Source organism: Oncorhynchus mykiss, chromosome 8, assembly GCF_057628025.1.
Source record: "Oncorhynchus mykiss isolate SJ-2025 chromosome 8, ASM5762802v1, whole genome shotgun sequence".
Lineage (NCBI taxonomy): Eukaryota > Metazoa > Chordata > Actinopteri > Salmoniformes > Salmonidae > Oncorhynchus > Oncorhynchus mykiss.
Genome location: NC_143029.1, coordinates 68,469,239 through 68,496,024, shown reverse-complemented (window position 1 = coordinate 68,496,024; position 26,786 = coordinate 68,469,239). Strand labels below are relative to the sequence as shown.

The 26,786-nt window shown below is 44.0% G+C and overlaps 1 protein-coding gene across 1 annotated transcript; it reads right to left on the bottom strand.

Annotated features, from left to right (window-relative positions):
- Positions 1-5,751: 5,751 nt before the first annotated feature.
- On the bottom strand, positions 5,752-12,909 carry kncn (kinocilin). The gene is made up of 5 exons (XM_021613413.3): positions 12,477-12,909; positions 10,244-10,312; positions 10,078-10,149; positions 9,303-9,396; positions 5,752-8,301 (listed from the first exon to the last, which is right to left on the bottom strand). The coding sequence occupies exons 1-5, from the start codon at positions 12,622-12,624 to the stop codon at positions 8,226-8,228; spliced, it is 459 nt and encodes a 152-aa protein (XP_021469088.1). The 5' UTR covers positions 12,625-12,909; the 3' UTR covers positions 5,752-8,225.
- Between the last annotated feature and the right edge of the window lie 13,877 nt (positions 12,910-26,786).

Below are 26,786 nucleotides of genomic sequence, written 5' to 3'. Positions count from 1 at the left end.
CGATATGAAATGTCACAACAATGGCCAGTGAACGTAGTGCAGTGCATCTGTGGGAGAGGCTTATTCAGGTGAAGGTTTTGGTCTTGACATATGGTGTTCACGTGACTGTGCAGTCGGATACATGACGCCTATACAATTATAGGATACATAAAACTCTTAGTACACAAGATTATGTCCATTTCAATAGCAGCATTGTTCACAATGTAGCCTACATAAAACCTGTCAAATTATCGTAATATTCTTTGCTCAAGAAGGTGGTGCTCTTTAGAGAAAAGCATCGGTGCGTTTCCATAATCCCGCCAGTTTTGTGAATGACAACGCTCATGTTTTTGATGTAAGGTTTCTGCGATGGATCCAATCTTTAAAAAGCACTTAGATCTAGTTTTCTCAGTGCTTGAGACGTCCTCCCTCTCCTCACTGGGTAGTAGCACAATATAATATGTGCTTCTACACTTGCACTGCTTGCTGTTTGGGGTTTTAGGCTGGGTTTCTGTACAGCACTTTGAGATATCAGCTGATGTAAGAAGGGCTATATAAATACATTTGATTTGATTATGATTGATAACGAATATCTTGCCTCCATACAACACCATGATATTCACCGTTCCCCTTGGTGTTGTGGAGAAGGGGAGGGGGGGCGACGATGACGGTTGACAGATCCCGGTCCTAAAACAAGCTATTCAAAGCTAATACCGCATTGAACATATTGCAAGTAGGCTAGCCATACTTTTTTTGAGCACCTTGATACTGCATGATCTGTTTGTGTTCGAGCCAACTCCATTGCTTATTATTGTTTGGCATGACAATGAGCGACAAGGAGTTGGCAAGATAGTACAAACAGACTGGCATTCGGGCTATAAACACATGGGAATAAACCATTCTTCTTTCAAGCATTTGAAATTCGAAACTAGCTACATCTGAAAAACATATGCTCCCGGAGCGGGCAGGGTAGCCGACCATCTTTCAATGCTTACAATGGAATGGAAACACAGTAATTTCCAAGTATTTGCATTGTTATTCAGTGAAAAGGCCACTGTAAAGGAAAAGTCCTGCATTTGAAATTAGTTGTAATTATGTAAAATGTAGCCTTACTGAAACGTATATTCATTAGAGGCTTCTTCCAAATCAGACAGAAACCTCAGCCACAGTCTCCTGCTATGAAAATAGGTATTGTGGTTGACAATAACTTAGATGTAAACTCCTGATTTAAAATAAAGTTGTGGATTTAAAGATCCTCACAGTGAGACAAGAAGCCAGGAAAATACTGTATTGTTCAATCCCAGGCTCAGAGCGCACATCATGCTTTAGTCTACATCAGAGCACATCGTTTTCCCCACACCGCTATGCATGAAGCAGTCACTCTGCCTAATGTACTCTGCCTCTCCTGAATATAAATGCATTGTGGTGTGCGTGCGTGCATGTGCTTGGGTGTGAGCATGTCAGCAAATGGTGTTCAGTCATAAAATGTGAGCGACGATAAAATAAGTTGTAATCGTGCATCTCCCTACAGAGTCTAAGATATTCATATTGTAGCGAATTCAAGGGGAAGCTCCGACCGGTACTCAAACCCAGGTCCAGGGACCGTCAAGCCAATGCCTTCACCATTATGCCAAGAGGTCCAAAGCCCTTGACGAGTTTGCTAGGTGTTGGTTTCACGTCGCTTCATTATGTAACATGCCGACTACACCTGTGTGCACACATACATGTTATTCAATAATTTCGCCTAAACTGCTCACCCGCTTCAACTAGCGTCTGTGTAGCCAGGCGCTAAAATAGAAATTGGTTATATTTTAGACGCATAACATGCTGCAAGTCCCCCTCTCCCATCTCCTCATTGGTTTTTAGGAGCTTATACAGATGTGGGTGATTGAAAGATGAACTGAGGTCCACACTCCAGTCCAGTTGGTGGTGGTAATGCACCTTAAAGTTGGTTGCCAAACAACATATAAAGTCCACAGAATAATAAGAAGAAGAAGACTACTACTGAAGGAGGAGAGATTACTAGAATGTATTAGTTTCCCCTTTTATCTGTGGATTAAATGTCAAGAGTAGATAACACATGATTTTGTGTGCTTCAAAATGGGTCAGAATTCTACAAAGACACCCGAGTGGCTCAGGGGTCTAAGGCACTGCATTGCAGTGCTAGAGATGTCACTACAGATCCAGGTTTGATCCCGGGCTGTGTCACAGCCAGCTGTGACTGGGAGATCAATGAGGCGTCACACAATTGTTTGGGTTAGGGGAGGTTTTGGCTGGCTGGGGTTGTCCTTGTCCCATTACGTTCTAGTGACTCCTGTGGCAGGCCGGGTGTGGGCATGCTGACACGGTCGCCAGTTGGACGGTGTTTCCTCTGACACATTGGTGAGGCTGGCTTCTGGGTTAAGCGAGCAGTGTGTCAAGAAGCAGTGCTGCTTGGCAGGGTCGTGTTTCAGAGGACACATGGCTCTCAACCTTCGCCTCTCCCGAGTCCATTCATGAGTTGCAGCGATGGGACAAGACTGTTGGATATAACGAAAAGGGGGTACTAAAATTGTTTTTATTAGATTTTTTAAATTTAACCTTTAACCATCTTCACAAGGTCCTTTGCTGTTGTTCTGGGATTGATTTTCACTTTTCACACCAAAGTACGTTCATCTCTAAGAGACAGAATGCGTCTCCTTCCTGAGCGGTATGACGGCTGCGTGGTCCCATGGTGTTTATACTTGCATGCTATTGTCTGTAAACATGAACGTGGTACCTTTTGGCATTTGGAAATTGCTCCCAAGGATGAACCAGACTTGTGGAGGTCTGCAATTTTTTTTCTTAGGTCTTCGCTGATTTATTTTGATTTTCCCATGATGTCAAGCAAAGAGGCACTGAGTTTAAAGGTCGGCGATGAAATACATCCACAGATACACCTCCAATTGACTCAAATTATGTCAATTAGCCTATCAGAAGCTTCTAAAGCCATGACGTAATTGTCTGGAATTTTCCAGGCTGTTTAAATGCACAGTCAATTTAGTGTATGTAAACTTTTGACCCACTGGAATTGTGATACAGTGAATTATAAGTGAAATCTGCAAACAATTGTTGGAAAAATGACTTGTGTCATGCACAAAGTAGATGTTCTAACCGACTTGCTAAAAACTAGTATGTTAACAAGAAATTTGTGGAGTGGTTGAAAAAATGAGTTTTAATGACTCCAAACTAAGTGTATGTTAACTTACAACTTCAATTGTACCTCTCCTGTATGTTAATTTATTAATATATGCAAATACACTCAGTGTGTGTATGTATGCAAAGGAGGTACAAATAGTTCTTTATTGAACACAAAATATAATAAAAGACCTGATACAGTAAGAAACGGTACATATGAGTGCATCCTAAGAAAAAAGTGTAATTTTACAATAAATTGAATACCTGAAGTCCCATCAAAATCACTGAACTCCATTCATTATTTTTCCATGCATGTAAAATGTTTTATGTACTAAAATGTTGTCAATATCTGATGGATTATACAAATTCTAAACGTTGGGGGTATCTTCATCCATTGTCCAACTGTTGCATTTATTATAATTGTTTTTAAAAACTTAACAATTTCGATGACCGTTGCTAATTGCTAAAAGCCATAATCACCACTTGAATCTTGTTTTTTTAACAATACAAAACAAATGCACACAAATATCAAGAACATCACACCTGCCCAGACCTACCAGCTCACACCCCCATGTCCATAACCCAAATCACTCCGCCACATGGCTTCAAACCTCCGTCACCCACGCACTTTCAACATTTAGATAATAAAGCATTTGACTTTTCCATTGTGTTAACGATGGAGGATGCGTTGATTTCCATTTTTTAAGTAGATGTTTTTTTTTTCAAAATGATTGAAGAGAAAAGTATAGTCCACTTCACCCTCATATGCCAGGTCTTGAAATATGCAGACAGATGGATTAAAAGTACATTTACATTGTAATACTTCTGACAGCCAACTCTGCCCATGACTTTTTAACTTTATAGCATTCCCAGAAGGCATGGATTATTGAGTCATTGTTAGTTTTACACTTAAGACGTGACTGCTTTTGTGCTGTAGAATTTGTGAATTTTGTTTCTTGTATTATCAATTCTATACATTAGTTTATAGTGGATTAAACGTAAACGATTAAATGTCAATTTCTTAGTTGTGTTCCAACATTCCCTGCATCTTGTGCTAATATCAGTTATTTGTACGTCTTGGTTCCAATAATGTACAGTGCCTTGCGAAAGTATTCGGCCCCCTTGAACTTTGCGATCTTTTGCCACATTTCAGGCTTCAAACATAAAGATATAAAACTGTATTTTTTTGTGAAGAATCAACAACAAGTGGGACACAATCATGAAGTGGAACGCCATTTATTGGATATTTCAAACTTTTTTAACAAATCAAAAACTGAAAAATAGGGCGTGCAAAATTATTCAGCCCCCTTAAGTTAATAGCTCGAGCTCAGTGAGGTTGGATGGAGAGCATTTGTGAACAGCAGTTTTTAGTTCTTTCCACAGATTCTCGATTGGATTCAGGTCTGGACTTTGACTTGGCCATTCTAACACCTGGATATGTTTAATTTGAACCATTCCATTGTAGATTTTGCTTTATGTTTTGGATCATTGTCTTGTTGGAAGACAAATCTCCGTCCCAGTCTCAGGTCTTTTGCAGACTCCATCAGGTTCTCTTCCAGAATGGTCCTGTATTTGGCTCCATCCATCTTCCCATCAATTTTAACCATCTTCCCTGTCCCTGCTGAAGAAAAGCAGGCCCAAACCATGATGCTGCCACCACCATGTTTAACAGTGGGGATGGTGTGTTCAGGGTGATGAGCTGTGTTGCTTTTACGCCAAACATAACGTCTTGCATTGTTGCCAAAAAGTTCAATTTTGGTTTCATCTGACCAGAGCACCTTCTTCCACATGTTTGGTGTGTCTCCCAGGTGGCTTGTGGCAAACTTTAAACAACACTTTTTATGGATATCTTTAAGAAATGGCTTTCTTCTTGCCACTCTTCCATAAAGGCCAGATTTGTGCAATATACGACTGATTGTGGTCCTATGGACAGAGTCTCCCACCTCAGCTGTAGATCTCTGCAGTTCATCCAGAGTGATCATGGGCCTCTTGGCTGCATCTCTGATCAGTCTTCTCCTTGTATGAGCTGAAAGTTTAGAGGGACGGCCAGGTCTTGGTAGATTTGCAGTGGTCTGATACTCCTTCCATTTCAATATTATCGCTTGTACAGTGCACCTTGGGATGTTTAAAGCTTGGGAAATCTTTTTGTATCCAAATCCGGCTTTAAACTTCTTCACAACAGTATCTCGGACCTGCCTGGTGTGTTCCTTGTTCTTCATGATTCATGTTGCTCTCTGCGCTTTTAACGGACCTCTGAGACTATCACAGTGCAGGTGCATTTATACGGAGACTTGATTACACACAGGTGGATTGTATTTATCATCATTAGTCATTTAGGTCAACATTGGATCATTCAGAGATCCTCACTGAACTTCTGGAGAGAGTTTGCTGCACTGAAAGTAAAGGGGCTGAATAATTTTGCACGCCCAATTTTTCAGTTTTTGATTTGTTAAAAAAGTTAGAAATATCCAATAAATGTCGTTCCACTTCATGATTGTGTCCCACTTGTTGTTGATTCTTCACAAAAAAATACAGTTTTATATCTTTATGTTTGAAGCCTGAAATGTGGCAAAAGGTCGCAAAGTTCAAGGGGGGCCGAATACTTTCGCAAGGCACTGTATATTTGTTTCTAAGAGATTGTTGGTTGGATATGCTATCTGTAAGGTTTTGTATATCTTACCTATCATATGAATATCATTTTCTGACTCAAATAGGATTTCCTCAACATTGCTTTGATGTCCAAAAACTATCAGCTTGAAATGACGTGTTATATAATTTGTGGGCCAATTTATCGGTAAATTCTGAAAAGCTATCCAAGGATTGTTCCATAGGGGTCTCTTTTTAGGGAGTGATTGATATTGGTTCTTGTAGAATCTGTTTCACTTTCTTCTATGTTGTTATATTGTACTAAACTATGAAGTTGTTAATGTTCTTAGCTCCATTCTTTGAAAATAGACACATGAAAAGATTCTGGGGATGAGCATGTGTATCTTCAATATGTACCCAGAGTTCCTCTTTAGTGTATTTAACAATATGTCGCAAGTAAAAGCCTTGTGTGACAAGTTAATACAATTCCAAATCTGAAAAGTTAAAACCAGCCTCAGATTTAGGGACATGTGAAACTTTCTTATTTATTCTATGAGTTTTATTTGCCCATATGATGTCTGTTATGGCCAAGAATAATCTTTTAAAGAATGTCTTTGGTGGGGTAATTGGTATTACCTAGAATAAATATAAAAACTTTGGGAGCCATGCCATTCTAAAGAGGTTTATTCTACCTGCAAGATTTGTGGTGAGATTGTTCCATTTAATTAGTTCTGCTTTCATGTTGTTGAATAATGGGATAAAGTTACCTTTACATATTTGTTATTAAGCATCCTAAATATTTCATATTTTGTTGTGGTCCACTGAAAGGATTGCTGTAGAGCACAAGGTATTCTTTTTCCTATTTCCATTATTAAAATGTGTATGATTCAGGTATAATCAGGAGATCTTCAGCAAATAAGTTGAGTTTATATTCATGTTTACCAATACCGATAACTGTTACGTTTGGGTCCTGCTTAATTCTTTCTGCAAGCAGTTTAATTTGCCAGTGCAAACAGGAGGGTAGAGGGAGGACATCCCTGTCTCATGTCCATTTCTAAAGCAATTTCATCAGATAATGTATTATTTGTGTACATTTTTGCTTTATGATATTTCTATATTTTTATTAAATGTATTATTTCAGCTGGAAAGTTGAACGCTTCCAAAGTTTTTAATATATATATTTTTTAAGAGTGTCTAATATTTATTTTTGGTTGATTTCCATTTTTTTGTGATTCTTTTTTAATATGCTGATATTTGCTTCAGGGTTATTGTGCCTACCAAGGATGTAGGATCAGTCCAGCTGTTGTTAAGTTCTGATTTATATAGATTTTTATAGAAGCTTTTAAAATTAAGTCGCATTGTTGTTTCTAACAAATGCATTTGTATCTTTATCTTTTCAGCGTGTATTGGTTTGTGAAGGCTGTGAGATTTTTACCAAGTTGTAGGCTTTATTTGAGTTTAGTCTGTAGTTGTTGGCTCTTTTCAAAAGTAAAATATCATATTCCTGTTTAAGTTCAGAAATTATATTTTCTTCTTTACCTTGTAAAGATTTTTTATGGACTTTTTCTAAGATAGTGATTTTTGGAAATTTGTATTTAACTTCTAACTCAGATTGAACTTTTGCCGAGTATGAGATTATCATTCCCATAATGTTTGCCTTAAAAGCATCACACATTATCTCTGTCCTCTATGTCTACATTTGTAATGGTAAAGGTTGAACATTTGTCATTTGCGGATTTACATTTAGGGTCTTGAAGATGCACTATTTTCATTCTCCATATACTGTTGCTAAGTGTATTTTATGTTGGTATAAGTAAGCATGATACCGGAGAATGATCCAAACTCACTATTTCAGGTGTCCTGTAAATTATTTGTAGAGATGAAAATGTTCAGCCTCTTTGGAGGCTCCTTGAATTTGCCTTTTTTTATTGCTACGTCTGTCAATCTTATCGAATATATAATTTAGGTTGCCTGATAAAATAATTGTTTCTGTCTGGATTTGCTCTAATATAGCTTGACTTCCTTCTAAAAACACCAGACTTGCCCCTGGTGGGATATACAATGAAATCAGTATGTATTTTTCACTATGTCAGTTACAATTCAACATTAGAAAACAGCCTTCTCAGTCTGTGTACTGGGATTCTTGTATATCTTGTGCGATGAGCTGAGATGTTACTATCCACTACTTGATTATCCTTGGTTGATACCTCTTTGCCTTATGCCTCTCTCTCTCTCCCCCTCCCCCTCCCCCTCCCCCTCTCCCTCTCCCTCTCCCTCTCCCTCTCTAGGATAAGAATAATATTGCTAATAAAATGAGACATTGTGGAAGAAAATATGTATTCCTCTCGATAGTTAGGAGAAGGCACAGTATGTAGCTTTTGAATTGTATTGTTGAAGTAAGTAAACATCTGATTCACCAACTTGTGAAGTCCATTTGAGGGTGAACTCAAATCTGAGTAGGCGTGTATGAGAGATGTGTGCTGTGTGGCTGCTATAAAACCAATTTACGGGAGGTCTGGATCAGGGAGGGTCTGCTTGAACTTTCGTCTGGACAAGATGTCTGGCATGTCTGAGGATGTCCTGCAACAGAATAGTGGGAGTGTTAGTAGAGCTCATGATGAATACATTTTTGTTTGTGAGGTACTGTATGTGTGTGTGTGCATGCATGCCCACGTGTGTGGATGCGTGCACGAGTGAGTCTAACTGGATCAGACATGCATGCCCTGCAAGGTTGGTTAATATCACCCAGACTCAGACAATGAATGAAATCAGCGGTCTCTTGGTTACCAAGGCAACAATATCCGGAGCAACTTGATTTCTTGGTTATGACAAGGGATAGAGGTCTCCTTCTCTTCAGTACATTTTGGTACTTATAGTACTGTTCTAATCGACTTAGGAGACAGGACAGCCATATCGGCCCTTTGTACTGAATTGGTTCGGATCATGTTTCCTTATTATTGGGGGGAGAAAGAATACACACGAAACACACTTGATCTATGAAAACATACATTCGTTAGATAGCAATGCTAATGTTTTATATGCTTCAGTGCTTAACTTGTTTCATTTTCGACATCAACAGTTAGCCTCTGTATTCTCACTGTTGCCTTATGATTTAATTTAACGCTGTGTGCATCCTCTGCTATTATCCACTATGTTCATAATAGCTAAATGTTATCATGAGAAGGTCACGGTAGTATCAACACAAAGCAGGATAGTCTGCCAGTGCCACTGACTCCAAATGATGCCATTAGCATTCACCTGGTCCCATCAGAGACTATCAAACACCTTTATTGAACTGGGTGAGAAAGAAGCAGGCAGGAGCATAGCAGCATACATACAAGCAGGCTGCAAACCAAATCATTCCATTGCTCTGGAGTGCCACTGAGTGTCTGTCTGTTAGCTCGGCATCATCAGCTGATTACATTCACAAGCAAAGGGATTCCCCAGGATACACTGTGAAACTAAAATATACATGTATATTTAAAATGTGAAGAAATATCCAGACATGCATCTGTCCAAGTGTGTGTGTGTGTGTGTATGTTTGTGTGTGTCTGCATGTCCATCTGTCTGACACGTCTCACCCCTCATCTGCGGAGGCCTCAGCCATCGGTCCGGCATCAACAAATGTCCCCATCCGGCTTTTAGAGCGCTCCAGATTCAGCTGGCTCTGAGTCGCTGTCAGATGAAAGGGAACACAGCAACAACCTCTGGGTCACATTCAACAATCGGAGTATCTATGAAGTATACATATTCATTATACAACATCTACCTAAAGCGAAATATATGTTCATATACAATGTGAATGAAATATGCATTATTAGCCCATGCCTGTCTGAGAAATGAGAGAAGTATAACCAGATAAACACTACTGGCTATGCAATGGTTCGGCTGTCCTTAGCTATCTGTGGCTTATACAACTTAGTCTAGCCATCTCTCCACATATTTTTTTTATTATAGAATAGACAAATTGCTATGGTAAGTGACTGCGGTGCCTGTGCAGCATCCTTCAGACATAACTCTCTCCAGCCCAATTGCTGTTGTTCAAAGCAATCTCCATCTCATCAAAGAGTATAAAGGAGTGAGTGTGATGAGTATTCTCTAATGTAATGGGAATGCTCTTTCATCACACACTCTCCTGGCATAGTTCATTATCATGTCCTATCTGGCCCAGCCTACAGATTTAGTCAGATCTCTGCCAAGGTGTCATGGATTAACTGTCACTGTTGTTCACAAAAAATGTTTTCTCTACAATGAATTGTATGAGTTTGAACTACGTAGAACAGACTCCAACACTGGGGACAACAGCAATTGAACCACAGCAACTAAAAACTACAAACATAGCCATCTGACATTTACCTTCTCGTTTCAGTGTCTCTGGTTGCTCAGGGCCAGGAGGGTTAGCAGGCATAGGGTGCACTCTGAAGTTTCCTGTGAAGAGCAGAGGACTTTTTTTTAAGAAACACATTTTCTTACAAATGGATTTGCTTGAAATAAAATATAATGGGAGACATGAATAACTTGCCCAAGGTGGGGAGAATGTTGTTAATATTGAGCCAGGCTCTTATGAAGGGGAAGACAGCGATGAGGAGGCCTGGAAAAGAAAGACAACGTTGACACTAATTGATATCAGTTGACCATGGTGTTGAACTACTAATAAGAGTGTAGTACTGCAAGTGTAGGAGTTCACCTTCTTTGACTGGTTTGTATTGATTGTAGCATATTAGGGTGGTTTCAAGTATCCTTTTGGATACTGTAAATGTCAATTAACAAACAGATGGAAGCTAGTGTTTGGTCTTAGGCACGGACCAGAGTTAGTGATGTAATAAAATCGCTGATTAATATATTTCATTGTGGGTTCTCAAAAAACAATTGGCAGATAAACAAAGAAAGTTACAATGACATAGGGACAGCGCAAACATACACTGGGGAGAAATAGGGGGCATATCTCATTAAAATGGTGTTACATTGCCTTCAAGTGGCTCAACAAACCTAATCCTAAATTACTATCTCCCTGCTCATGCATATTGTATTTAATGACAAGCTGCTAACTTAATTTTAAAGGGACATTTCAAAATGTTTGAACTTCATATTCATCATCTCCAGCACCACCCCCAATGGCGTGTTTCTATGTTTTGTAGTAAAAGAAGATACAGGAAGATAAGTGTTTCCATTGACATCTTCAACATATTAGTATAAAATTGGTAGGCAATTAGTAGGCAATGATGTCATTGGAAACACTTCTCTTCCTGTATCTTTTTTTTTACGACAAAACATAGAAACCACAATTTTTACATATAATATGTTGATGTTGGGTGATGCTGACAATGATGAATATGAAGTTGAACGTTTTCCACATTTCCCTTCAAGTATTTTTAAGATGTTTTTTGACTGAAATTGGTGTTTATCAGCATCCTGGTCAGTGTGAAAAAAGGAGACAGATGCCCGTTTGGTGCTACTAAACTATAAATTAGCTCCCATACGATGTTTTTTTTTTTTTTTTTCTCTTGCCCTGCCCCTCCTGCAGTCTCAGGAGCCCACTAGGACTTGTGAATGCATCCAAATAGCTCTAGCTACCCTTGGGCAGGCAGGCTGAACACACTTATTGATTTCCCTTCTAAACAACAAAGAGATCTGCTATTGAACAGTGGCTGGTCCTGAGTGTGCCTGTGTGTGATGCATGTCTATGCTGTCAGAACATCTCACCAGGCGGCCAAGGAGCGAAAAGATCCTCCCAAGAACACTGAGTTTTGTTCAGTCAGTCCATAGCCACAGATGTAGCCTACTTGGATCAGTGATTGTCCTCTTTGGAGCAAATAATAAGAGGACACCTGCACTTCAGGAAACAACATTTGATTCTGCAGTGCAAGAAGGGGCTGTCTGCGTGACGTAGTTCTCCATATAAAATGTCAAAGATGCTACCATATTGTCTTGTTAAGAAGCAATAAGTTGTTGTTTAATTACAAGGAAACGCCACAAATATTTTAGTTTTAGTTTTGGGATGTTCAAAGTCAGCGGTCCAAGTTGACTTTGAATGACTTCTAGTCTGCAGTCAGTGTAGATCAAAAGCTGGCCACTTGTTTTCTACTCTCTGACACTGCACTTAATCTCCTGGGTTGAGTGGAATACCCTGCTCCCCATGATGCTATCAACTGTCTTAGATTACACCAGCGGATCAACTGATCCCCAGGTGTGTTTTTGATGGAAGTGGATGGAAAATGTCATGGGCCTCTGATCATTCACACAGTCTGCTACAGGACTTCGCAAATATTAGACATTGCAGCAGGTCTTGTACACCTGAGAAAGGAAAGCCTCTTAGACCCATATGACACCTTAGGATAGAGATCAAATTGTCTATTGTTTCAACATTGCAGTATAAAATCCCTCAGTTTCAGTTAGGAATAAAGATAGATGTGTTTTTGTTGAAGAAAGAAAGGACAGCCTGGAGTGTAAATATTTTCAAGATAGAACACAGAGATTAAAAAAAGAGTACATTGAATTTGCATGAAGTTTCATCTATTGGGGAAATTACCCATTTGTGGTGCCACCATCAAATAGGCAGTAGTTTCTGAACTGAATAAGCTACCAGTACATTTCTGTAGGCAAGCTGTATACTGTAGCTATACGTAATGTCTGCATGCTTCTTACAATGCTATGCCCTGCAAGTACCAATGGAATGTTGCATAGCATGTTTTACATAGCACATTGCATAGCACTCTACAAAATCAAAGACTAGTTGGAGTTCTGGATATACTCACCCAGCCCTCCCGCACCGAGGAAGATTCCCCCTACGGCATCCGCATCACACTCCCTCGACACCCCGATAATGATGCACCCCGCCACGATGCTGAGCAGGGCCGAGCCCACCCGCAGACCGTGGTACCCCCCAATGCTGACAGCGCTCATTCGACAGGTGGAGAGGAGACCCCCCACCTGGTCACCAGACTCTGCCCGCTTAAGGCCCTAGACATGCAGAGGGACTAGGACTGGAACAGACTGGATCTAACTTGGGCCTTCAGAGTCAGCCCAAACTGTAGCACTTGTGTCAGCACCAACTCTAGTTGCAAGTACCCACCGCCACTCTCACTGTCACAGGACTCCTTTCTCTGCCAGCCAGGCATTGTCTCTGCTCTGGCCTGCTTCAAGACTCCTCATGCATCATTAAAGACATGGCTCTGGTTTCTCTTTGCCACCGTTCATTCATTCACCCTCCAGACAGGGATATACAAACTACTCTATAAATCTGATCACAGCTGCTCCTCCTTCCCTCTCCCCCACAAGAATACTAAGACCACTGATAGCGCAGTCAGTGATGGTAATTAGGATTAAACTGAGAGTGGTCACAGAGCGTCTGTAGTTCCCCTCTCTATAATACAGTGGTAAAAGGCTGGGTGTCATAAAGCATAAATGCACAGTCACATTGCCTACTGCTCTTGAGACCCTGGCTCACATGTGGAATGTGCTCTGAAATTAAGGTAACAGCATGCTTGTGATTATGCAAAAGAAAACCAGGAGAGAGAGGTTGAGAGAGGGGGCGAGAGAGAGAGACCGACAGAGAGAGGAGGGCGAGCAAGAGAGCGCGCGCGAGAGAGGAAGAAAGCGAGAGAGAGCGAAAGGAGAGAGAGTTAGAGGGTGGAGAGAGGATGAGAGAAGGAGAGAGACTATAGGAGGGAAATAAAAGGAGAGAGGGAGAGGGGAAGAAAGAGAGATAGAGGAAGAGAGAACACTGTCATTGATAGCGTCTGTGAGCTAGGAATGTAATGAAAGGTTCTGAGAGTCCTCTGTGGTCGGGACCTGAGGCCGTCCACAAAGGCCCGTAGTTGCCATAGGAATAGCATATCCATGGCAACAGAGGGAGCTGAGGGTGAGCGGAATTAACACCAGAGAGTTGGGTAACAAATGAAGTTATCGGGAGGGAAGAAACAGTGACACATTTCCTGTTCAAGCTGCATAATTTTTCCTTTTTTCCCTTTAATCGTAACATCTCATATTAATGCATTGTGGTAGTATCCTGATGCTTGAAAGACATATGATTGCTTTCAGACAGTATATTACTTTGTAAGAACGTGACAGGGTAATAAAAACAATTAAGGAGCAACTGTGTGTGTGTGTGTGTGTGTGTGTGTGTGTGTGTGTGTGTGTGTGTGTGTGTGTGTGTGTGTGTGTGTGTGTGTGTGTGTGTGTGACAGAAAGAGATGAAAGAGAAAAAGAAAATGAGAGAGAGCGAGAGAGTGAGGCACCATGCAAAGAGCTTACTTGTCCCTGAAGTGACTGATCAAAACTCTGTTTTCCCTTGTATAATAAAAATAAATTAGGATCGTGTAAAATAGAGTATGGCAGATGTGAAAAATGTATTACACTACATTGTTATCTCCAACTTCTGCAGCAGTTGATGCCCTCTGTTCCTCAGATATCAACAGCAAGTAGTCTAGTGCCAATTAGCCTAGGCTGAGAGAGGCCTCTTGGTGAAACAAGGCTGACTGAATCCTTCATGATAACTTCTGTGTGGCAATGGGCAGGTGATGGGATCTGTCTGTCTGTCTGTCTGTCTGTCTGTCTGTCTGTCTGTCTGTCTGTCTGTCTGTCTGTCTGTCTGTCTGTCTGTCTGTCTGTCTGTCTGTCCATCTCCACCCTTCCAGCCTGAAGGTACGCAAATCTAGGGTGGGGAAAAAGATACGTCAGAGAACAAATGTAAAGGTTCATTAAAAATGTGCAGAAGAAGGATAATGAGCTACATCAAATTAATATTTTGGAAACATTGTCTCAGTGAATGGTCATCTAGGACGGTCTCAATAGCAGGGGATGGACAACAATGACGAGTGGCGTGGGTTTAGAATGATTAGGCCAAGTCACTGTCAGTTTGCTTAAGCTGAAAGCAGATTAGCCCATCTCCAACACTGATGACATGCAAAAACCTTGGACATAGGTAAACCAACAACTTAATAACTTACTGTATTAGGCTCTCCTTTATTAAGTAATTGGAGGTAGGGAACAACATTTTTTGGGGGGACATTGTGTACAAGCATCAAACGTATCGTATTTGACAAATATATTAAACATTATATTTCTAAGCCTGTTCAAGTGTTCACCATTATGCTAGCTCAATCTTTCTCACTCACAGAACTATAGCTGATCTAGGCTCCAAATTTCCACCCCGTTAGAAAATGCTCCAATATGTTTTTCGGAAAGGCAATGCATAAAGGAATGACCATGCTAATGATTGAAATCCCATGAAGTGGGCAACACGTGGCAAACAGCATCAGGAGAAAATGGCATCGCTTGAGATGGCAAGAATGAGATGAATGTTAGGAGAAGTACAATATTATCATAAGGAGACGTATACTTGGAATATGGAGGAGGAATAGAGGGAAAGAGAGAGGCAGAGGAGGCCGAAGAGAGAGGGAAGGGTGAGCTTGAGTCATGTAAAAATGGTGGAGAAAAAAGGAGATGGTTTGTCGAAGAAGAATGGTAGAAAGTGTAAGCAGCGTGAGCCGTATGCCGAATCGAGGTCTGGAGGAGAAATGGAAGCGAATGAGGGCAAATTATTGGATGTGGCAGGTGTGGTGAAGTCCTCTGAGCCTGAGGCTTGCACCGATGGTCAAAATAAAGATGAGTCTGTGACAGTAGGAGTGACCATTTTTGGAGAAAGTGGACCCTTGCCTTTTGGTTGATCCATTTGTTGTTTCAGGGTTGGTGAAAAGGAGTTGGGTGCTATGGAATCAGTGAGGGTAACCCGAAGTGGTCTTGTGAAAATTGTTTGTGTTTCTGCTGTTCAGAGGGAGCAGGCGCTTCACACCAAATGAATGGGGACAAGAGATGTGACTTGTTTTGCTCTCAATAAAAGGGTGCCATTGAATGCAGTGATTATTGGGGTAGCGGTAAATGTGAAAGTGGACCAAGTGAAGGGAAAGATTTCGGTGTTTGTGATGCTTGTCATTTGGTACGATGCAGACAGGGTGGCATGAGTGGGGAAACAGAAGAGTCATTCTGTTCTTTTGAGTTTTGATGTTGAGTCTCTGCCCGACAATGTGATGTAAGGATATTTAATTTATCCTATATGAACTCACGTGCCGAATACATTACGTTGTTACAGATGTCTGGCTTATGGGCATGTGGCAGCAGTGTATAGGAGGGAGGTTTCTAGGTGTGAGAAGTGTGCAGAAGGGCATGAGACAAAGTAATTTGTAGCATTGGAGAAAGTGGTATGTGTTAATTGTAAGGGGTGCCCATGGGGCTGGGAGTCAGAAATGTCTGGTGCGAGAGTGGCAGGTTGAGGTTACAAGAGTAGAGCAGAAGGTGTCCTATGCTGAGGCAGTGAAGAAAGTTGAGACAAATGGGTCAAGGGGGAGGGATCCTGAGAGGATTTGTGTGAGTATGGTAGTAGATCTGCATTAGTAGAGGGATAGGCCAAAGAGTGATATAGCCTTCAGTAAGATTCGCTTTTTAGCGTTCATAGCGATGGTTATCCACTGTACTGCAGGGATGGAACGTATGTCGCAGAGAATAGAGGTTGTGGTGGCAGCTGCAGAGAAGTATTTGGGTGTACGAGATTTGAAGGGGTGTTATTAAGTGGTAGTGTCCCGTTCTTTCAGGCTGTTGGCCTGAGGTAGGACTAGATATGTTTAAATAGTGGAGTAGGGTGGTGAGTTAACGAGTGTAGGGGTAGATGATATGGTATTTGTTGATTTATTTGACTTTTTCAAGTAAAGTTCATGAGTTATACTCAAGTCTAGTAGGTGGTGGTAATGCAACTATTATTGGATGCCAACCGCTGTTAAAACTCATCGAAGAAGAAAAAGAAGAAGAAGAAGTAGTAAACAGCATCAGCTTCTGGTCAGAAGAGAGTTTGCATTGTGTAGGCTACACTCTGTTCAATTATACAAGCTCTCTGTGACTTCGCTGGAGGGTGAGCATTTTAGTAGCGAAAAAGGTTATACAGTTACCTAGAAATCATTTGAAAAGTTCAGCGCTGGCTAATTAGTGGGTATTGGCAAGGGCTTCAGCACTGCAACCTTGGAGCGATTTAATACAGCCCACCAATCCATGCATGCAGAGAAAAAAAAGGTTTTATCCACCTGCAACACGCATGTACCTTTGGAACGAACTTCAACTACTTCAGATCTTGAAACTGATTTGGTCTAAGGTGTTAACTTTAGCTGTATAAAGACAGTTGATTAGGGATGGGTGTGCTGACACTAAAGCTATGCTTTCACGAGTAACTTTGGCTGATTGTAATGGTTTGCCAGTGTCATTATCCTATGTACATCATTATAAAAGTGGTTTGTCCCAACACAAAATTATGAGTGAGTGACTGAGTAAAGTCAATCCCAGTCTAGAAAAACCTGTACAGTAATAGTTTTAGTACATCTAGGTCTATTAGGTTAGACCTAATATAGGTTAGGATCTTCCTTGTCACCCCAGTCTGTTTTCCTTCTTTCATGTATGACTGTCAGCAAAGATAGGACATGCCCATGCCATTTGTCTCAGTTAGTGTGCCCTTGCCTTCTTCAGGTATTCAAGCATCAGCATCCCAACTGGCATCATCTGTCTAGGTGACGGTCACACTCTTCAAAAAACACCCACCCTTCTCTTTCTCCAAGAGTAAAACATGGCTACAAGATCAAGTTCATCTAAGCAGAAAGGCTATTCTATTGACTTGTATAGTAGAGAGACCTATACATTTAAGTCTTGTAATTTCCTTTTAGGTCCTTGAATATGTTGTGGCACTGGTACACAATACAGAGCAGTATGTGACTAATGACATCATGCACACACATGACATGAACATATTACCAAGTAAAAACTCGGCCAAGTTCAATGCTATATTGTTTTACTGCGGCTCTCATATACGCAATGGAGTCTGATTTCCTCATAAATCAAATCCAACCTGACATGTAGGCTACAACACATGAAACACAATCCAAGGATTACAACTATGTCACTGTACTTGAAAGAGAAATTGATGAGGTGACTTTGCGTTGTTGGGTAACTCACTTCTGCTCTCACCATTAACAGACCTCCCCTTTTCCTCCAGTCCAGAAGCCCAGTGTTACGGGATTCTTCCATCAAAGGAGAAGAGGACCAAAATGCAGCGTGGTTATTTCGATTAATCTTTAATAAAGATAATAACGAACAATACAAAACACAAAACACTAAACGTAAAAATAAATCAAAAACAGCCCTATCTGGTGCAACAAACGCAGAGACAGGAACAATCACCCACGAAACACTCAAAGAATATGGCTGCCTAAATATGGTTCCCAATCAGAGACAACGATAAACACCTGCCTCTGATTGAGAACCACTCTAGGCAACCATAGACAACTCTACTATACCACAATCCCATAACCTACAAAAACCCCAAGACAAAACACACCACGTAAATAACCCATGTCACACCCTGGCCTGACCAAAATAATAAAGAAAAACACAAAATACTCCTGACAGAACCCCCCCTCCCTCCTTGCTGACTGGTGGCTCTGGCAGATCCTGGCTGACTGGCGGCTCTGGCAGATCCTGGCTGACTGGCGGCTCTGGCAGATCCTGGCAGACTGGCGGCTCCTGGCAGACTGGCGGCTCCTGGCAGACTGGCGGCTCCTGGCAGACTGGCGGCTCCTGGCAGACTGGCGGCTCCTGGCAGATCCTGGCAGACTGGCGGATCCTGGCAGACTGGTGGATCTGGCTGCTCCATGCTGACTGGCGACTCTGGCTGCTCCATTCTGACTGGCAGCTCTGGCTGCTCCATTCTGACTTGCGGCTCTGGCTGCTCCATTCTGACTGGCGGCTCTGGCTGCTCCATTCTGACTGGCGGCTCTGGCTGCTCCATTCTGACTGGCGGCTCTGGCTGCTCCTTGCAGACTGGCAGCTCTGGCGGCTCCTTGCAGACTGGCAGCTCTGGCGGCTCTTTGCAGACTGCAGCTCTGGCGGCTCCTTGCAGACTGGCAGCTCTGGCAGTGCTGGACAGGCGGGAGACTTTGGTAGCGCTGAACAGGCGGGAGACTCCGGCAGCTCTGTAGAGGAGGAAGGCTCTGACAGCGCTGGACAGGTGGGAGACTCCGGCGGCGCTGGAGAGGAGGTGGGCTCTGGCAGCGCTGGACAGGCCTGATACGTGGTGCTGGCACTGGTGGTACTGGGCCGAGGACACGCACAGGAAGCCTGGTGCGGGGAGCTGCCACCGGAGGGCTGGTGTGTGGAGGTGGTACTGGATAGACCGGACCGTGCAGGCGCACTGGAGCTCTTGAGCACCGAGCCTGCCCAACCTTACCTGGTTGAATGCTCCCGGTCGCTCTGCCAGTGCGGGGAGGTGGGGACACCGTGCGCAAGGCTGGTGCCATGTAAGCCAGCCCAAGGAGACGCACTGGAGACCAGATGCGTAGAGCCGGCTTCATGACACGTGGCTCGATGCTTACTCTAGCCCGGCCAATACGAGGAGCTGGTATGTACCGCACCGGGCTATGCACCCGCACTGGAAACACTGTGCGCTCTACAGCATAACACGTTGCTTGCCCGGTCTCTCTAGCCCCCCGGTAAGCACAGGAAGTTGGCGTAGGTCTCCTACCTGGATTTGCCATACTCCCTGTATGCCTGACTCTCGGGCTTCCATCCACGTCGCTGTGCTGCCTCCTCATACCAGCGCCTCTCCGCTTTCGCCGCCTCCAGCTCTTCTTTGGGGCAGCGATATTCTCCAGGCTGTGCCCAGGGTCCTTTTCCGTCCAAGATTTCCACCCATGTCCAGAAATCTGGATTTCGCTGCTCCTGCTGCCGCTGCCTGTCACCACGCCACTTGGTCCTGTCGTGGTGGGTGATTCTGTTACGGGATTCTTCCGTCGAAGGAGAGGAGGACCAAAATGCAGCGTGGTTATTTCGATTCATCTTTAATAAAGATAATAACGAACAATACAAAACACTAAACGTACCATGAAAAAACCAAAACAGCCCTATCTTTTTTAAAAATTTTTATAAAAATAATTTATTATCATCAATACCATTCATTCTTTACAACTCATAATTTCCATACAAACTCAAATAGTGGTATTTTAATTTAAACAAAACAAAAACCCCAAACAAAACCTCAGGGGAGCATCTTCCCTCCCCGTCATCCTACAAACTACCTTTCCCTATCTCCCCATCCCTAATCTATCCCCTTACAAATCTAAATGACACCCAGCCCTAAACCCCCCTTCCACCTCTCCCGGGCAGCATGCTGCCCCCACTTCCTCTCCTCCCTCTTCATCCTCCCCCTCAAATCTCCTTCCACCCTCCTCACTATCCCTTCCACCCCCCAATCTCTCCCTGTCTTCACCATGTTCTGCCTGGCTTCCCACAGCCCCCGTTTAAAGAGACTCATGAGAAGCCAGAGCAGAAACCTGTCCCTATCCGTCCCTCTCGCTCTCCCTACACCTCTCTCTAACCTGGCCCACGTCAATACAAAATCCCCCCTTACCAAACCTAACAACACCCCGGACTCCCTGCCTTTCTGACCTCCTCGTACAGGTGCCTGTGATCTAAACCTACTCGGGCAACTTCAACCTCAGGGTGCTCACGCAGCCACTTGGCCGCATGACCAAAGTGCCACGGCAGCTGTTCCGCCCGAGGACCCGTGTTAGACCACACCATTACGCTTCTCGCCTGATACGAGAAGAACACCCGCAGGAGGTAACCGGACGGGTGTATCACTGGATGAGCAAGCTCCATTAACAAGAAAGAAACAAAAATTGCGTCCAGCTTGAGGGGGAAATGTGGTACCCCCCTACCTCCCTCCCCGATGGGACAAAGCATGCGTGCCCTGGCGACCCACTCGCACCTGCCACTCCACATGAACTGAAACACAAGCCTCACTAGAGGCCTCCTCAGACTAGCCGGCAATGGGTAGATGTACGCCAAATACAAAAGATACGGCAACACATCCACCTTTAGAACCAGGACTTTGCCCATAAAAGACAAATACCTAGCCTTCCACATTGCTAGCTTCCTCTGTACCACTGCGATACGCATGTTCCAGTTTAGCGTCGCTGAGCCGGAGGTCTCAAAATGGACCCCGAGAATCCTCAGGGCCCCCTCACAGAGAGATAACCCCCCGGGCACATCCGTTCTACCGCACCATCTTCCGAAAAACTTGACGGAAGACTTTGCATGGTTCAGAACTGCTCCTGACGCTCGGGTGAAATCCCCAAAGATGGCAAGGGACCTTGTCAGGCACGAGTCCTTGCACAGCAGCAAGGAAGTGTCGTCGGCGTACTGCGTCTTCTTAACACGCAGCCCACCACTTCCAGGGATCAACAAGCCTTCCACCCCTGTGTCTGCCCTAATGGCAGCCCCCAGAGGCTCCATGTACAGAACGAAGAGGAGAGCCGAGAGTGGGCACCCCTGCCTGACCCCAGACGAGAGGTCAAAAACGTCACCCAAGTGACTATTTACACTAACTCGGCACCCCGCTCCGACATATAATGTACGAATCCATCCTATGAACTTCTCCCCAAATCCTAATCGACCTAACACTGAATAAAAATTATCTATTCACGCGATCAAAGGCTTTCGCCTGATCTAGCGCTGCTACCATTAAAGGCAGTCCTCTATCTTCAACCCAAGCGATGGAGTCCCTGATTAACTGTAGGTTCCATCTAATAGAGCGGCCCTCTACCCCGCACGTCTGATCCTCATGGACGACGTAGGGAAGGGCTGTGCGCAACCGGTCTGCTAAAACCTTTGCAAGTAGCTTGTAATCTACACACAGCATGGTCAACGGCCGCCAGTTGCCAAGGTCTGTTACTTCCCCCTTCTTATATAAAAGTGACAGCACACCAACAGCCATTGATCCCCCCGGGACCCCCGTCTCAAGGATGGCCTTCAAGACTTCGAGGACCACTGGTCCAAGTATACCCCAAAACTTGAGATAAAACTCAGCCGGCAGCCCATCTATCCCAGGCACCTTCCCTTTTCCCATCTTCCTAAGAGCGCTCTCAACCTCTTCTAGTGAGATCTGGGCCTCCATCACTTCTCTAATGTCCTCCGGCAACCGCCTGGACAAGTGTTCTAAAAACACATTTCCCTGCTCTACATCTATTTCCCTTTCCTTAAATAAACCTTGGAAATGATCAGTTGTCACCCTGACCATATCCTCTGGTTCTCTAACTATACTACCATTTTCTTCCCTAACGCCATGCATTACCTTCCTACTCTGTCTGGCCCTAACCGACTTAAAGAACATAGCAGAACAAGTCTCATTGTGTTCTAGAAAGCCACTATGCGCACGCTCCAGGAAAGCTCGAGCCTTCCGCTCCTGCAACTCCCTGAGCTGCGCCTTTAGGGTTGCGGATCTCTCCCAGTCAAACGACCCGCCGAGGTTGCCTGCCTCGTACTCGAGTTCAATTAACCTTTGGATACGATCCACCTCCCTCCTCTCCTCCCTTTTTTTCCTCTTGCAATATCCTATTATAAAAGCCCTAATCCTCACCTTAACTAAATCCCACCACTCTACCACCCCCTCGCACATGGACCGGAGACCCTCAAGCCTCCAAAAGAAACCATAAAACCCGTCAACAAAAGCCTGCTCCTCCAGCACATCCCGATCTAGCTTCCAGTACCCCCTACCAAAGAGGCAGACTGGCGACCCCACCTGCAGGAGCACCCCGTCGTGATCCGAAAAGAAAACAGGCAACAGCCGCCCAGACAACTTACCCAAAGACCTGGGTACAAAAATATAGTCGAGCCTCCGCTCAACCCCCCTGGAGTTGCGCCATGTAGGACCGTCCATTTTCGGAGTAGTGTGCAGACCACCATCTACCAGACCATGGCAAGCCATTAGCCTGGCAATGGCGCCTGCACTGCTATCCCCCCCTCTTCCTAAATCTGTATTAAAATCCCCCCCTATCACTAATTTCCTATTTGTGACACACAGGGGCGTCAGACAGTCCACCATCTCCCTCCTGTCTGCCACCACCTGTGGTCCATACACCACCACTAATCTAAAATTACAATCCCTTATCGTGACATCCACCCCTATAACCCTCCCCTGCATTACCACAAAAGAATCCTCCACTTTAACCTCCCTGTGCCCACACAAAATCCCTACCCCCGATGAGTGCACCCCCCCAACACCCCAAACCGACTCCCCCTTGTCCCACTCCCTCTTAAACCTATTAACATCCCCTCCATCCCTCAGGTGAACCTCCTGTAAAAAACAAAAATCAAACCCCACACCCTCCAAATAACTAAAAACCGCCCTCCTCTTAACACAATCCCTTAAACCCCTTACATTTAAACTAACAAAAGTAAAATCAGACCCCATGAAAGAATAAAATAAAAACATGTAATACACTCAAATTCTAAACCCAGACAGAAAAAAACAAAAACAGGAGACTCACCCGATGCTCCCCTGCTCCATATCTACCGGTGATGACACCATCTGTACTCCCAACATCCCCCCCTCTTCCTCCATCTCACCAACCCAGGATGCAGGAATAGTGTTTGGCTCCGGGGTGCCCTGCACCCTGGGTCTACCCCCACAATCCTCCCCCTCCCCAGTGCTGCAGCTGGATTGGAAAAAATTTGGGGAGGCTGAGTCCCCAAACAAAAAACTCCCCACCTCCTCCTGTACCCAGTCCTGAGTCCTGTTAGGTGTGTCCCCACCCAACAGATATTGAGAGCCTGTGGAAACCAGCAGCAACCCAGAGGTTTCTCCCACCCCCATCACTCTCTTGGCCATCCCCTCCCTCTCACTGTCGGCCAATCGCTCCCTCCTCTTCATTCTCTTCTTTGGTGATGACGGCAGTGGAGAGATACCAACCCCCCCCCCCGCCAGCTCCTCCACCATACCCCTCATCTCTTCCACCAGGGCACATTCCCCCCAGTCCACTTGCTCTTCCACCGTCTCCTTCTCCACCACTCCTCCATCGCTTTCTTCTCTCTCATGCTCCTCCACTCGGTTGCCGTCTTCCGCCGCTTTTCCTGGTTCTCCTACTCCCGTGCCTTCCGTTTCCTTCTCTCTTCCTTCCGCCGCTTCTTGCTCCTCCTCCTTCCTTGTGGCCTTCCCCTCTGGACCTGTACTCTGATCATGAGGCGTGCTTCCTTCCCCTCCTCTTCTTCCCCCATCCCCCGCCCCTGCTCCCCCCCCAGCCGCAGACGCATATGACCGCTGACGGGCCGGGCACCCCCGCCACAGGTGTGCTGACGAGCCACACCCATGGCACGTCTTAGGCTTGTCACAATCCCTCGCCTCATGATCCTCAGATGCACAAAATCTGCATTTTCTTGTACTGCATGAGGCGAATATGTGACCGTAGGCCATACAGCGTCTGCAAAATGGGGGCTGACGTGCATAAAACAACGTCCCCCTGTCAGCCCCTAGGGAGAACATAGCAGGAGGATGGAGGTAGCCACCATGTCCCTTTGGGTCCTCTCTGAGGAGGGCCTGGAAACCTCTCCTCCCATTCCAAAACCCAAGGGAGTCTTTGAGGTGCCTTGCTGAGGAGACGTTATCCATATATCTCCCCAGAAAAGCCCTCACCTCTTCGTCCTTAACGTAAGGGTTGTAAATGTTGACAGTTACAACCCTAAAATTATTCTTCGCCAGGCTTGTTATTTCGTAGTGGCACATCGGCCTCTCACCTCCCACTGCTCTTGCCCTTCTCAGGATATCATCGTGTTTTGCCTCTGTATATAGTGCCACGTCGTATGCTCCCTCCAACGAGTTGCCTTGGAAACAAAACACGTCCTTCACCGTCAGCTTTAGAATCCCCATCAATATTATCCTTCCAAAAGATTCCCGTCCTAAAGGCTCCATCTCCTTTTCCTTCCAAGCAAACCTAATCGTGTTAGCCAGCCCAATCCCAGGGACCGACCGTGTTGATGTATTTAGCACCATCTCCGCAAGGAGAATGGCGCTCGTTCTCTTCTCTTCTCTTCCAAAACAAGTGAAAAGAAAAAACCAAAGTGACTGAGCCTATCTGGTGCAAACGATCACAGACACAGGAACAATCACCCACGAAACACTCAAAGAATATGGCTGCCTAAATATGGTTCCCAATCAGAGACAACGATAAACACCTGCCTCTGATTGAGAACCACTCTAGGCAACCATAGACTTACCTAGACAACTCTACTATACCACAATCCCATTACCTACAAAAACCCCAAGACAAAACACACCACGTAAATAACACGTCACACCCTGGCCTTACCAAAATAATAAAGAAAAACACAAAATACTAAGACCAGGGTGTGACACCCAGAGTATTTAGATTGTCTGTCCTGTCTATCGGATAATTTAGCTGACGCTTACATCCAAAGCAACTTACAGAACTGTCTACATTAACCGTGAGTGACATATTCTGTATGTGGCCTATGGGGGAATCAAACCCACAGCTCTATTTTTGTCAGTACCCTGCTCTAACCACTGACATTATCGAGAGTGAATCGCTAGTCTAGTGGACATTGTCCATTCTTTAGCAATGAAGTTGGGCAATGACCCGCAGACACTTAAACAAAGAACATACCCATGGGGAATGATATTCATATTGCTGTACATGTCTTTGTGTCTACTTCACACACCTCTGCTGTGTGGGTAAATTACTGGCGCATCTAAAGGAAGAGATGGGGGAGCTTTTGTATGCTCCTTTGTGACACTGACCACCAGTTTACCATTTCAGCAATTCGCCTTGTGTACTGTTCAAACTCGAATCATGGAATTTACTTCTCAAAAGTAAATACTCATAGAAAGTATTTTGTAGGCTAGTTTAGTTAGTTCAGCTCTTACAAGACTCACAACCTTTCACCCAGCAAACCATCCCACACCAAAGGGGAAGTTGGTATCTAGGCTAGTTAGGCCAACGTGTCTGTAGCCTGTGGTTCATTTTTCATTCATGATCTCATTTACTGTTAGTCCGAATATTTGCTACAGTAATATATATGGTATCTGTAGAATAGAGTGTAGCTGTCAGTTGTTTTGGAAATGTACACTTGGTTTCAGTCTTGTGGTTAGGATATTGATCAAAATGTAATTCAAACATTCAGGTGGAAGGGTTTCTGGCCTCTGCATTTGGTTTGGAACAAGTTATGCAGCTTTTAAAAATAGAAAATGCTTTTGTTTTACTCACGGGTAACATCATAGGCCTAGTATATTCTTGTTTGTATGGTAGGATGTAGGTGATTTTTAAGATGAAAACATTAAATGCCACCTAATGCTGAGATGGCAGTGAAACTTGTGTTGCAATTGTTTATGAGCAGAAAGTACCCCTGTTCTCGATGGCCTATAGTGGTTGACAACTACACCCAGTGTGAGACTACAGGTCCAGTCAATCCCCCATCTATATCAATACTGAAAAGAGGGACAAGAAAGTGATTGCCCTCTGTAAATACTGGAGATTTGGCTGAAACTTCAGTCCATAGGGAAGTGGTGTATCTGACTGAGAAAGAAAGCGGGAATGAATTAATGGAAACTGTTATGTGTTGTGTGTGTGATTAACCTTGTCTGTGTTTGTTAAGGTGGAAATGTTCTTTGGTCTGTTTCAGCTCCTATGTGATGGCGCCTTCCTCCTCCCCTCGCCCCATCTCACTTCATCATCCTTCTCCTCATCCTCTCGCCTCAGTCTCAAACACTGGCTCTATGCCTAAATTTGAACACAGAAACTCGGTAGGAGAAATATGCATGAAATATGAAATAAGCCCTCATTCCTATGATGATGTTGTCGTGTCTTACAGTGCATTTCGACATAACACGATGGGACGATGAGACAACCACACCCCATTAATTTTCAGTAGAGGGAAGCAAAGTGGGCGGAGGGACCATGGGGCGACGCGTGCTTGGGCGAGGGTGCGTGAACAAGGTGGACCGAAGTTGGGGAAAGCTGAACTTTATGCAAATACTCTGCAATATCACAACGTTATTGACCAATCGAAGCTCACTATAGCTTCCAGCCCCTACTGGATTGGAAGTTGATATACAGTTGAAGCCGGACGTTTACATACACTTAGGTTGGAGTCATTAAAACTTGTTTTTCAACCACGATGCTCAGTGCCTCTTTGCTTGACATCATGGGAAAATCTAAAGAAATCAACCAAGACCTCGTAAA

Bases quoted from the DNA above. Each gene is read 5' to 3' on its own strand.
- kncn (XM_021613413.3), bottom strand. From the start codon at position 12,624: ATGAGCGCTGTCAGCATTGGGGGGTACCACGGTCTGCGGGTGGGCTCG. The intron at 10,150-10,243 runs GCAAGTTATTCA...TGCTCTTCACAG, and splicing joins CAACATTCTCCCCACCTTGG to GAAACTTCAGAGTGCACCCT. The intron at 9,397-10,077 runs GTAAATGTCAGA...TTCATCTGACAG, and splicing joins AGAGACACTGAAACGAGAAG to CGACTCAGAGCCAGCTGAAT.